The sequence below is a fragment of the Lepidochelys olivacea genome, assembly GCF_965140295.1.
Source record: "Lepidochelys olivacea isolate rLepOli2 genome assembly, chromosome: 3".
In the NCBI taxonomy this organism is placed as follows: Eukaryota; Metazoa; Chordata; order Testudines; family Cheloniidae; genus Lepidochelys; species Lepidochelys olivacea.
Genome location: NC_140413.1, coordinates 145649375 through 145662777, shown reverse-complemented (window position 1 = coordinate 145662777; position 13403 = coordinate 145649375). Strand labels below are relative to the sequence as shown.

The following is a 13403-nucleotide window of genomic DNA, read 5'->3' as shown; positions in this document are numbered from 1 at the left end:
CCCATGGTTTCAGAGAAAAGCTTGGAAATGTGACCCTTGAAAGCTCAAAAGCCAGAGTCAGATAAAGAGCCCCAAATTTTTTTTTTTTTTGTTTACAGCTCATGATTTAAACCAATTTATTTTTTGACTATGTGGGGTTGGCAGCACTACATTATGCCAGTCCTTCACTGGACAGTCCAAGTAAGAGAACCTTTTCCAGTGTTCCATTATGCAAATGAGACCCCTCACTTATACTAGAGGGGAGCATGGAATGCACATGGCTTGGAATTTCAACTGCCCTAATAATTTTTCTTGCTTACTCTAACTCCAGGAAAATTGATGTATGGGGCGATGAAACTGTAAGGAGTGGAGCTTTTCCAGCAGTTTTCCAAACCAGACTCAAACTCTAAAGTCACTTACAGATTAGAAAGAGGATTGATTCTGAGATTTCTAAAGGTCTAGAGGAATCTGTTAGGAAAAAAAGTTACCAATTTGTAAACATAATTTGAATCTGCTCAAGGTGGATAAAAATCACTGATTTTTTTTTATTTAAAAATCAGATGTTTTGATAATGCTTTTTGAGGGGAAAAACCTATCTAAAGATATATTATAGCTCAAAGATATAGCTCAAAGATATCTCATCATGGAATAGGTATTATAAATTTTAATTCTACAGTATAAGACAATATATGCATGTAATGTTTAAGAAAAGTTTTGTAAATGAGTTCCAATAGTTCATGGATTAGGGACCTAATCTTATGGGGGCTTCTGTATAGATTTAGGTTAAATCTATCTACCCACCCAATGGGACTCAGTGCTAAGTCTAGAAGATACCATCAGAGATGCTTAGTTTTGCAGTTCTCAAACTGTGGATTCGCGTCTCCAGACATAACATGCTGGTTAACAAAAATGTTTTAAAATAAATTAATATATAGAGGTGAGAAATAACAGACCTCAACCCTATTGTCCCTCTGCAAATTTGTGTACACGGAGTCAATCCCTTACCTCTCTCTAAAAGTGCAAAGTTTCAAAAAGTTCAATGAATAGAAGATGGTTGGGGATGGGATAGATCTGGACAAGGAGAAGAAGTCTGGAGATAAATGTCAGAAGGGAGGGACAGGCAGAAACAAAAGTGAATCTGTTTGAGCAGCATATTCCAGAAGTCTTGAGGTCTGAGTGTAGCCTTCATTGATTTGAGATCTACCATACCATTCTCTCAGTAGAAGGGAAAACCTTCTACGGCAGTAGGCCATAAGAGAGACCCAATTTGGGTCTCACTTATCCTCTGAGTTGTGAAGAATATGTATTAAGATTATAACAACCAACAAGAATGCACTTTTATGTAGAAATCCATGATTAAATTGAGTCTGAGTAGTGATTTAAATCAATCTGATTTAAATCAAATCCAACCTGAACCTGCTGAATTCAAAAATGATGGTTACCAAGTTGAATTTTCAAGTTTAGACCCTCAAACTTGCAAATAAATATAGCCTTTATACACACACAGCTTGGTAACAACCATATTTGGATTCAGAACACCCTAGTTATCTTAGAAGTTGCTAAGAAGTCTTCCTAACAAAACAAATGCCTCTTACTGTTAACTTTTCTGAAACCCCAACTAGTTTATTTTGATTCTCAACAGTACATTACACATGACGCTCAAGCACAAAAACACACACATACAAAAGCCTAACTCATATTAGTTTGCAGTTAAATGAAAGGCAATCTACTTTAGCAGTCTCCTACATGCTTCCTGCCAGTTTTGTTACCAAAAATGTTGCTGTCTCTAGTATTTTGCTTAAGAATAGCAACAGGAGACGGTCACAGCACCACAGAGTTACTGCTCAAGAAAACAGAATATTCAGTACTGTTAATAAAGTTCACATTCTGGATCTTCAAGCAATTTTCATCCCTGAATTATTGTTGCAAATTGACTAAGTACTATCAAGTTGTTCTACGAGAGAGATATGGAGTATGCTGAAATACTCAAATGAAGTCCTCAAAGAACAGGAGAGGATTTTCTTTGTACTGAGTAACAGTTTTTTGTTTTTGTTTTTTTTTTTAAACACAGAAGCTATAGGTTTGCATAGCAGGGTAGGGGAACAATGTGCATGCCCTATACTGAAAGCCCCTTTGGGCCCAAACCTTTCAGAAAGGTCATACAACAGTTCCTCCTTGTGAAAAGCATAAGTATTCTTCTATGAGTGAAGTTATCTACAGTAGAACCTCAAAGTTACAAACACCAGAGCTACGAATTGACCATCCAACCACACCCATCACTTGGAAACAGAAGTACACAATCAGGCAGCAGCAGAGGAAAATAAATAAAAAGGAAATACAGTACAGTACCGTGTTAAACAAACTACTAAAAAAAGGAAAAGCAGCATTTTTCTTCTGCATAGTAAAGTATCAAAGCTGTAGTAAGTCAATGTTCTGCTGTAAACTTTTGAAAGAACAACCATAACGTTTTGCTCAGAATTACAAACATTTCAGTTACAAACAACCTCCATTCCTAAGGTGTTCATAACTGAGGTTTTACTGTACACGGCTTCTTTACTGCCTGGGGCAAACTCTCACTTTTAAAAAAAAAAAAGTACTTTTTCCATTGAATCCTCCTTCTACCACCCACTTAATGCCTCTTGGGAACTTGTCTTGAAGAAGACCACTATGCAGAGCAATGTGCAAGTAGATCAAGCTAATGAACTATCATTGCTTGTAGAAGATACGGGTCTGTCATACTGTGCAAGTACGCAATGCCTTCCCTTCTGTGTGCATTCACAAAGGATACCAGCTATAGGACTTATTTAGATTCACCTTTGGAGTTTAAGTGTAAAAGAAAGCATACCTTCAGAAGGGTGTACAATTAAAATTAAAAACAAAATACATCCCAGATTATCCACACAAAATACATCCTAGACAAATTCATTAAGTAGTGTGCAGACTGTAGGCCAAGAGGTCAAATTAAGTAAACAGAGAATGTTTGTTCGTCCCAACCCAACCCAACCCCACCCCAGACTAACAGGAAGGCGGATGTCAGCTTTGCTGACTTCTCTATTCTATTAAGAAAGAGAGAACATTTCACACGATCCTGTGTGGTTAATGAACCTATGCCTGGGTGACCCCACTTTTGAACATAGTCTATCAGATTCCTTCAGAAGGTATCAATGAGAAACAGCAGGTTTATGAGCTTTTCTGTTAACTTGATAGGGTGGGCAAAGTTCAGAATATTTCACTTGTTCTAGGGATGAGTGACCTAGCAGAAAGGCCTGATGGATAAAATTAAGTTAGAAATATACACTGTGGAATTTAAAAATAAAAAGAAGAGCCACTATCTCTACATTTGAGCTTGCCATATTCAAAGCTTAACATTTCAGAAGGAGGGGGTCAAGTTTTAGGGGAACTTCAGAGGCTTGATGAGCCAGTACTCTTCCCCCTCCCCGCTCTTTTTTTCCTTTAATTAAAGCTTAAAACTCTAGCCTCTGTGGTCATGAGTTACACTCAAATTTGTGAACTACGGGGTATGTCTACACTAGAAATGCTACAGCAGCACAGCTGCAGTGTAGACCCTAACTACAGTGACAGAAGGAGTTCTGCTGTAGTAAATCCACCTCTCTGAGAGGCAATAGCTAGGCCAGTGGAAGAAAAGTGCTGCCTACACTGGGGCTTAGGTTAGCTTAATTACATCTCTTAGAGCAGAGGTGAGCAAAGGACCCTCCTGCCTGGCCTCTGAGCACCTGGCCGGGGAGGCTAGTCCCCCGCCCCTCCCCTGCAAGCCTTAAAGCCAGGTTTACACTACACATTACCTCCTTGGCATAGTGTCAATTAGGAATGAAAAAGTATGCGCAGACAGCATATATGACCAAAAGATTGCTTCTGCTGATATAGCTTGTGTCATTCCGGGAGATGAGTTAACTACACTAGCAAAGTAACTCCTTTTGCCAGTATAAGCTGCATCTCCACTAGGAGGCTTTGTAGAGTAGATTAGCATTAAGTGTTGAAATTAGCTACAGTATTTCATAGCTGATCCACATACCCAAGAAAGGAGAGGGCTAGTCACACAATTTTCACAAGCTAGTGACACTTGTGTTTCATGGCACCTCAAGGGGCAGAACTTGGGAAAAATACCACTACTCAATCTCCTCTTTGATCCTGTGTAAAGAAAATAAAGTTTTTGTACTTTGAATATTTTCAAAATGTCAACCAAAGAAGTGTTTTAATTGATTTTGTCCCAACTTAAGTTCTTTAGCTTCAAGTAGAGACCAAGAATGAAAGCCTTCAGTCCAAATTTTAGTTAAGTAAAATAAAAGGTGGTGGTGGAGGGAGGTAAAAACGGAATACCCAAACTAAAGTCAACATTAACAATGCTGTACAACTCGGTAAAAGGTCTTTGGACTACAGTAATGAGCTATATCTCTCAACTTCATATGGTGCCATCCAAGTCAAATACTATTTCAGCAACAGAAGCAAAGTGTCACACACAAAGAAGTTACCAATGCAACCACACTGGACAAGCTGAAGAGGATTTAAAGAAGAACATATATTATTGAATGTGGAAAAATACAGAGATAACTAGACAGTTTGGCTATTTGCTTAGTCTGGAGTTATTTGAACTGATTCTTATAATGGAGAATTTTAGAAAAATGAGGCCGGAGTAAGAAGATTTAGCAAGAAAGTTTTGGCTAGATACCAGCAAAATAAGCTTCTTAACATATGGGTAATTAGAGGGACTTGTCTCCAAAAGGAAGTACTGAAAACCTAATTCCTACAGATGGGTACAGTACTGTGTTAAAAAAAACAAAAAACCACAAGTCAGAGGATGAGTTAGATGGCCTGTCTTCTCCTGCTTAGCTTTCTTTAATTTGGGAGGAGTGGAAAATCTGGCAGTGCCTTTCCCACATCCATGGTAACTTCTAGACTTGTTCAACATACACACAAAAATATGTTCATGCCAACAAGAACTGTAACGGTTGTGCCACAACAGTAGTTTCCATCACCACATCTGTACTCTTTAAAAAAAAAAAAAAAAAAAGGGACCTAATCTGGGTGCATATTTTTGAGTATGCCCTGAACTCAGCTACCTAACACCATAAGATCAAGAATAAAATTTTCAATAGTCATTTCCCAAGGGAATTTCAGAGACAAGTCTTTTTTGAAAGTGGGACTCTGGCTCCCAAATAACTGAGAAGCTTTTGTAACCATTTTATCTGAAAACTATACAGCACTGGGCCCAAATAGACACCTGAAGATAGAGTAATGCCACAGACAAGGATTGAACAGGGAGGAGAAACAGGGATATTCACCTTTACTGTAAAATAGCTCGCTCCTCAAGAGAAACCCACTAGAAGTTACAGAAACAAGTTTGACATTTGTGAAGATGATTCTATGGACCCCTCTTCCTACAAGCAGCACCTATACCATATGCTAAGTAATGGAATCTTTAAAGCTTTAAGAGATGCACATTGTATAGCTACTTAGACAAAAATTCCCTCAACATTAAAACTGTAACACTAATAATGCTGAAGAAAACCCTAAAAGCAGTCCCCAGAAGCAACACTGCCTTCATTTCAGACAAGAAAATGAGCAAGAACTCTGTTTTAGTCAAGCAAAAACATAACAAAAAACATCCACAGTTTAATCCTTTCTTCAGTCTTACTCAGTGGTGTGTCATTTAGACTTTGTGGCAGAAATCTATACAATTTAATTTCCTTTATCAATTTTAGATTTGCTGTATTTCAATTTTGCTATTGTATTCTTGTATTGTACAATCCTTCTTGTATTTTGAGACAGGTAAGCCAGGTACACTTATTTATCCTCTGCTACACCAGAAGTATGATACATTTCTGTCATGTCTTCTCTCTAAACTAAGTAGTTTCAGTGTTTCATATGAAACTTTTATAGAAAGATCATAGGTTTCCTACTGCTCAGTCACGTGACAGTTTCCCAAGAGCCAAACTGACCAACATGACTGAAGACTAGGCAGTAATTCTTAGCCTTTAGAAAGATGTAATTAAATCCTGTAGGAGGTACAGGACACCACCCCTGATGGTGATGTACCAGATTTGTACAAAGTCTTCCTCAAAAGAAAAAAAAAAAAACAATAACCTAATGTACATATTAACATACTGTATCTATATATGTATTACACAGTTGCTTAGGTGAAGATTTCATCTCCTAACCCCAGAGCATTAGCTCATGTAACATGAAACAAACTACAGACCGCACTCAAAAGCTTTCTCTACATTCAGTAGAGAAGCTAGACAGGTTAAAATGAACAACACATCAGGCTGAAGCGTTCAGCATATGTGATTCAAAGATCATTAACACAGATTAATGGACACGAAATTGATAAGATGAAGTATTCCCCATTTGTCATTTCTGCTCCAGTACCTTATCATCTAAGCAGAACTTCCCTGGCTACCAAAGGGCATGGTATGCTTGGGCATATTCTTATGAAGGACTAGAAGATATGGTAAGACACTTCACTAGTTTGGTTATTTCAAGACCACTTCAGCAACTGCAACAAGTTAATACAATCATCTCTAAAAACAAACCATGAAAGAAATTGCAAATCCACAGATAAATTACTTATTTAGTATGCTGCTGCCACGTAAGTTTCCACCTATTTACTTTAAGACACTTCTTCAAAGTGATCAGAACCTCTCTCTAGGAAGGAGAGCAGTGGGAGTTAAGACAAAGTTCAAAAGATTCTAAGTTTGTAAGAAAAAAAGGTGTCTACAAGCCAAAGGCAAAAAGTATGCGGGGGGGGGGGGCGGGAAGAGAGAAGAGATGCCCCGACCACTGATAAGCAAGAGTAATGAAAGTAGTCCAGCTCCCTCATCCCTAACTCAAACTCCATTCACTGCAAGAGACTCCTGCCATAGAGCTGTCCCAAAACAGAACTGGAGGACTCCAACAACCTCTGGTTAACAAAACAACCTGATAAATCTATCCACATATCCAGCTAGTGAATGCAGTCCTTATGAAAGGAGAGAGGCTGATAGCCATAGGAAGAAAGAATATGCACACTCACTAAGTAGTTCAGTAATGGCAGCAGTTCAAGCTTCCCCAAGCCGCTCCTGTGTTCTCACTTGGAATAGTAGGAATCAACCATGCTAAAAAAAATTTTAAAAAATAAAATAAAAATAAAAAAACCCTGAACTCTTACCACAAAAACTTAATAGTGGTTTGTGGGTATGAACACCCCTCCATTAGGGGGAGCTAAATGGAGAAAAATTTCATGGCAAACATTTTCAAGTTCTTCAAATTAAAAAAAATGCTTTACAATTCTGAAGTCAGAAAACAAAGGCCACATTTTAAAGCTCAGGTGTTTTAAGTCTGGGCACCTAGTTTTATATTTAAGCAGTACCCTTATATTTAGAGTCTAGGGTACCCACAACTTCCAGTTAAGTCACTGGGAGTTGCAGGTGTTCATCTCTGGAGAGCAAACCACTTGATAATTAAGTATTTAAACATATGTTTGGGGTAGTTGGCATTAGTCTCTTTCTTTGACCTGGCTTCCTTGAATATATGCATAACATGTATATATGTAAACCCACCACCAGAACAGACACTCCATTGCACACATTTCTACCACTGGGGAGATGAGTGAACACCACATGACAGATGCTAATCACATCATTTAATGCACTAATGGAAGGCATTCAGATACTACAGTAAAAATAAAAGGAGTACTTGTGGCACCTTAGAGACTAACCAATTTATTTGAGCATAAGCTTTTGTGAGCTACAGCTCACTTCATTGGATGCATATGCTCAAATAAATTGGTTAGTCTCTAAGGTGCCACAAGTACTCCTTTTATTTTTGCAAATACAGACTAACATGGCTGCTACTCTGAAACCTGTCAGATACTATAGTGATGAGCACCGTATAACAATCTGAGCAGAATAACCTGAGTTTGAGTTGACCAAAATTTTCTAAGATCACTTTAAAAAAAAAAATCTACATAGATTTCTAATATTAAACAAATATCAGAGTATGAGAAGTCTGTTTCCCCAAAGTAAATGCACTAATTATATGTTTTCCATTTGGTGCATCAATTACATTAGAGACTCATTTGCTATACACAAGTAGTTTAATCAACTAGACAATTGCTCATTCCTTTGCATATAACAAAATGTTTTCAATAATTGTTCTCACTAAACTAGCAAACTAATCTAGAGTATCAAAAGAAAGAGTTACAATAAGATTTTTCATTGGTGATACCTTCCCCCCCCTTTTTCAGTCTGAAGAGTCTATAGTGGGTTGATCAAATTCATACAAGAAACAGTAATTTCTCAGTATTTTAAAATATGAATGTTGATATAGTAATATATAAGAAAACTATACACCAAGATTTACAGTCTCTTGTTTATGTGCTAAAAGGCCATAAACAAACTAATATTATCATTTACAGAGGATGCAAGAAATTACTCTCCATAAGACATTTTTGTCCAAAGATTAAATTTAGATACCTGGTCCCTTTCTGAAATAGATACAGAATTCTCATTTTCTTCCCCTAGGCTTTGCTTTCATTAGGAAAAATAGCATTAACTAACATGCATTAACCTCAACCTAAAAAGTGTGATTTTTAAATTTAAACCAGCAAAAATAGTCGTGCCTTGAGGTAACAGGTTATTTTCACACTATGCTGATGTATTGGTTCAGCACAAATTCATACAGAAGAATCCACTTCCTAAAGTATCAATACTACTGGTAGCAGCACACTTCAGGATTAGAGGCAAGTTCTGAATATAGATTCCTCCATTGGAAGAGACACCACAAAACTACTTTGTCCCACCAAAAGTGCAGACCACATTGATTCTGCGTTTTTGAGAAAATGACATCAACTGAAGTAGCTATAATTGCAGCAGGTATAAACAACATCAGTCTCTGAAGAGAACCGTAGGATCCTGAAAACATTCACTTTTTCTATGTCAGAAAGGGTCTATGTTAGCTTTGTCTCAGCTAAGCCATTTATGAAGCCACACAAAAAAATTCTACACTTATAGTTGTAACCAGTAGGGGTCATTTCAGTGTAAAAATTGCAATGAAAGGGACAGAAAAAAGTAAACGATATCAGTTTCTATTCACATAGTTATATACACTGTTTCCCTAGCTAGTGAATTTCACTTTTATTCAAGCATATCTGTTATAGAAGAGCTGCATGCACTGCAATAAACATGACATACAATAATAATTTCTTTTATCCTGTTAGCCTGTGAAGAGAATATTACATATAGTGTTAAAAGCTAGCAGTAAGGCAGACAACCTACCCTGTCATACTTCTACCTGCAAGTTATAGATCTAAACTGTCTGATTAGTTAAAAATAAATCCTTTTATTGGCTTAGACATAAAACATTCAAATTTCTTCCAAACAATAAAATTAGGCCAGTTACATACCAAATAGTTTCATAGTTTAAGACAATTATAGGTAGAACCTTACATAAACCAACATTTATCCCAGTAATATCTTCTAGATTTGGTAACAGTTTAAGCAGTTGTTTCTTTTATTTGAGAATAATAGCGCCTAAATTATCTCCTTGATGATTGTTACAGGAACAACTGGAACTAGTTTCTAGCCACAGAGCACTGACTGAAATATAATCTTGCCAACGGAAGCTTCATACCATTTTTAAGAGAGTATATGGGAGGTTACTAGTTGAAATCATGCAAAGTTCATATTGCATCACTTCAAAAAGAATGAAATGTGTCTAAACTGCCAGAGAAGTCCACATTGTGATACATGAAGAGAGCTGGCTTGTCAAGACATTTAATTACTGTAGGCTTTCATTAATCCACTCTCCAGATCAAGCTATGTTTATACTTAGAACATGCAAGCAGAGGAACCATTATCCAAACAACTGAAAGATATTTTAATCATGATCTCTTTCTATATATGTATATTTGTTTTAAATCCAATTTGTTTCTATGTATGTGGGAAAGAAAAACCAATGCAACACAGAATGAATCAAGGAAGCCTCTTGAAAAATTAGTTCAGAACTACATATTAATTCATTAAAATACTCAACCCAGTTCTGCTTTCTTCACTTCAGCCATGCCTATGCGACCCCACTGAACGAATCCTGGGGGAAGAATGTTATTCTATTTGTTTTTGCATAGCAGGACACACCAACTTCCCTCATATTTTTATGTTGTGGTTTACAGTTAACTTGTGGATCATATCAGTTATAAACTAGTATTGGATACTAAAATGATATGTTTACCAGCAACGAACATATTGAGAAGAATGGCAGTTTTGTGAGGATGGCAGTTTTATTTTAATGGGTTTTTGTGTTGTTTTCAAACAGCTTTTGGAGGAGTGCCTCCTCCTCAAAAGATATTTCCGAACTCTTTACTGCCCTCTAGCCTTAAAGCAAAGAACACCCGCTCCTCTTACTTTCCAGAATTGTCCAGTCGGTCTTTAAAAAACCCACCAAATAAAACTATGCATTTTCCACATTGAACTATTTCTAATCCCTTACCATCACGATGTATTTTACTTTCTTACATTTTAAGCTTTCCCTTCCTCAGCAACCTGACAAATGAGAGACTCCAGGACTCCTTCCTGCCACTTGTAAGCAAGTAAACTACAGGGGAAAATATCTCTGCATTTCCTCTATCTAGTCATGTTCACCACATATGAAGCAGGAAAAGTGAGATTGGCGGGTTGGAGAAGAGTTACTGCCATACGGATTTTTCCTTTGTAGGAAAAGGGGAAAAGACGCATTTCAATATGGGGGGGGGGGAGGTGTTAAGTGACAGGAACAGGAAGGAGAAGTTTGCCACAGACGATCAGCCTTTGTGTTTCCTTCCACAGAAGGAATCCGGAATAAGCATCACGTGTATTATTTATCTGTTTATTGCATGAGGGCAAACTGCCAGGCTGTTGTTCCAAGCGCTTTAAATCTTATCAGTAGTTGGCCGAACTGATTGATACTAGTTAACATGATCTACTAATGAAAAGGGATTCGAGATTGCAACCGTTTTGGATTGTATAACAAACTACTTCAAACTACCAAACTTAAGTCAACGTTTCAAAACATGGGTTTTCCTCAGCAGCATTCAGTTAAATCCTGTCCGAAAGTTAGCGTGAAGGCAAAAAAAGTTAGTTGCTACCACAACACGATTACTACTGGTCTAATTTTCCTCTCCAGATTGCGAGAACCAGACAGTCTCACGTAAGAAGTGGTATGGCTGGCAGGAGCAGAACCATGACTAATGTTGAAGAAAGCAACAAGGCTAACAGAAAGAGAAAGCCTAGGCTACTACCTGATACCAAACGCTGCCAGGAGAGAAGAGCTCGGTCCCGGTGCCCCACCAAAACAATTAGTGAAATCCTCATTCAAATTTAAACAATCGCAATTGATTTTTAGACAAACGCAGGTGAGGGAATAAGTGCAACTACTCCCCAGAGCTGCAAATAAATACAAAAGAGGGCACCTGCCCATGATCAGTGGAAGGGTTGGGAAATAATCATGTGTTGCTCCCGTTCGAGCTGCACGGAGATTTAATTGGGAGGGGGGGGGAGAACAGAACAGCCCAGGCAAACTCCATCAAGAACAAGATCCCACCAGCCAGCCTTATATGCTCGTGCAGAGTCGTCGCCCCACGACTCCCCCGGGCCAGAGCTGACACCTAGCAGGCAGACACGCTCCTATTCAAAGCAATTCGCATTTAAACCCCCGCAGCTCACACCGACTCTGCACTGGACGAATGGTGGGAAGCAATCCAGTCAGAAGGCGACGGGACCCCTTTGGCCAGCCCTTCAGCTGGGGAACGAGAGGGGGCCGCAGCGACCCTTGCGCTCCCGGCAAAGGAGCTAAAACTTCACAGAGAGAGAGAGGGGAGCGGGGAGGCACCGGGCAGGACGAGCCGGACGGCGAGGCGAGGGGAGCCCTGACAGGAGCCGGGAAGGGGCCGCGCTGCCCTTACCTTCGCAGACGCCCACTTCGTACTCGGTGATGGAGTCCCCGTTGAGCGGCGGCCGGATGACACAGCGCAGCCCGCGGTCGCAGGCTCCGTGCAGCCCGTAGACGCCCCCGCAGCTCTCGTTGCGCTGCCGGGCGCACATGAAACAGCAGCCGCAGATGCCCAGCACGATGCTGCCGGGGCAACTCTTGGGCTCCTCGCACTTGGACTCGTCGCAGGGGAGGCAGACGAGCGCCCGGGTCCCGGACTCGCCCAGCAGCACCAGGAGCAGCCACCCCGCCCCCAGGTGCCAGCCGCCGCCGCCGCCGCCCGGGCGCCTCCTCCCCGCCAAGACCGCTGCCAGGTACATCCCGGCCGCCGCAGCCCGGCCCGGCCCGGGGGAGCCGCGCAGAAGCCCCCGAGCTAGGTCACGGATCCCAGAGTCCGGCCCGAACCAGCCCAGTGCCGGCTCCTGTCCGCCGCCCCCGCCTCCGGCCCCCGGAGAAAAGTTTCCTCTCTGCGGCGCCAGCCAAACTTCTGCTCCAAACGGCGGCGGCGGCTCCGCCCGCTCCCCTCCGGGAGGCAGCGTCCGTCCGTCCCTCGCCTCCCCGCTGCGGGCTCCGCGGCTTCCCCTGCGCCGCCGGCTCCTCGCTCGCTTAGCCGCGGGCGCGCTGGGCGGCTGCTGTGGCTGCGGCGGGTCCTGGCGGAGCGAGTGCGGCGGTGGCGCTTGGCTCTACCCCGCTCGGTGCCTGAGCCCGGACTCCAGCCTTCGGCTGCCTGCGACTCTCCCAGCTCTGCACGCGACCCCTCCCCGTTCCCCATTGGGCGGTGATCGCGATCGCCCCGCCCCGCCTCTCCGTCCGCCCAGCTCATTGGCTAACTGACTCGAGGGCTCCGCCGCCTTCTCCTCCTCCTCAGCCCCAGCTCAGGGAGCTCGAGGCGCAGTGGCAGCCGCCTGGGCCCCACCGCGGCGGCCGTCTCCCTCCGCCCTTGCCTCGCCCGGGCGGAGGCGGAGCGGAGCGAGGCCGGGGTGGGCCCGTCCGTGTCGCCGTGCGGGCCGGAGCTCCGTGCCCGTGGGGCCCCGCCCGGGCCGAGAAGGCAGCAGCCTAGAGCCGGGACAGGCAGCGCTCCGCGCCCGGGCGGAGCTCAGGGAGCCTCCTCCTCTTCCCGGGGGTACAGGACCCGGGACAAGACTCTCCCCCGCTTTGCTGGCTCAGTGGCTCTCCTCAGCCCAGGCCCACGGAGCCCCTGAGCGTGGGGGTATTGCTGGGCTCCCAGCAACGCACCGAGGAGCGGCTCCTGCCCGCAGGACTGAGGCGGAGGTGCCCGGCGCGGTGCTGCGATTTAAGCTTTTCTGGCTTCCTACAGGGATGAGCGTGATATAAACATCTGGCGAGCTGGGAAGCGTAACAGCGCTGACAACACCTCGCCAAAAGGCCTGGGTGCTCTCCCATTCCGGACAGGAGATGAATCCCGCTCTTTCCTTCCCCCCTGCTCCCACCCAGGGAAAAGCCTC

General features: G+C 42.2%; 1 protein-coding gene across 6 annotated transcripts in view; it reads right to left on the bottom strand.

The window, feature by feature from the left end:
* Window positions 1–12671, bottom strand: part of CRIM1 (cysteine rich transmembrane BMP regulator 1) — a 301489-nt gene extending 288818 nt beyond the window's left edge. For all 6 annotated transcript variants that reach the window (XM_084625219.1, XM_084625220.1, XM_084625222.1 and 3 more), the window contains exon 1: window positions 11912–12671. In XM_084625219.1, coding sequence (XP_084481345.1) covers window positions 11912–12257 — 346 coding nt within the window. In that variant the 5' untranslated portion in view covers window positions 12258–12671. The remainder of the gene's footprint in view (window positions 1–11911) is intronic.
* Between the last annotated feature and the right edge of the window lie 732 nt (window positions 12672–13403).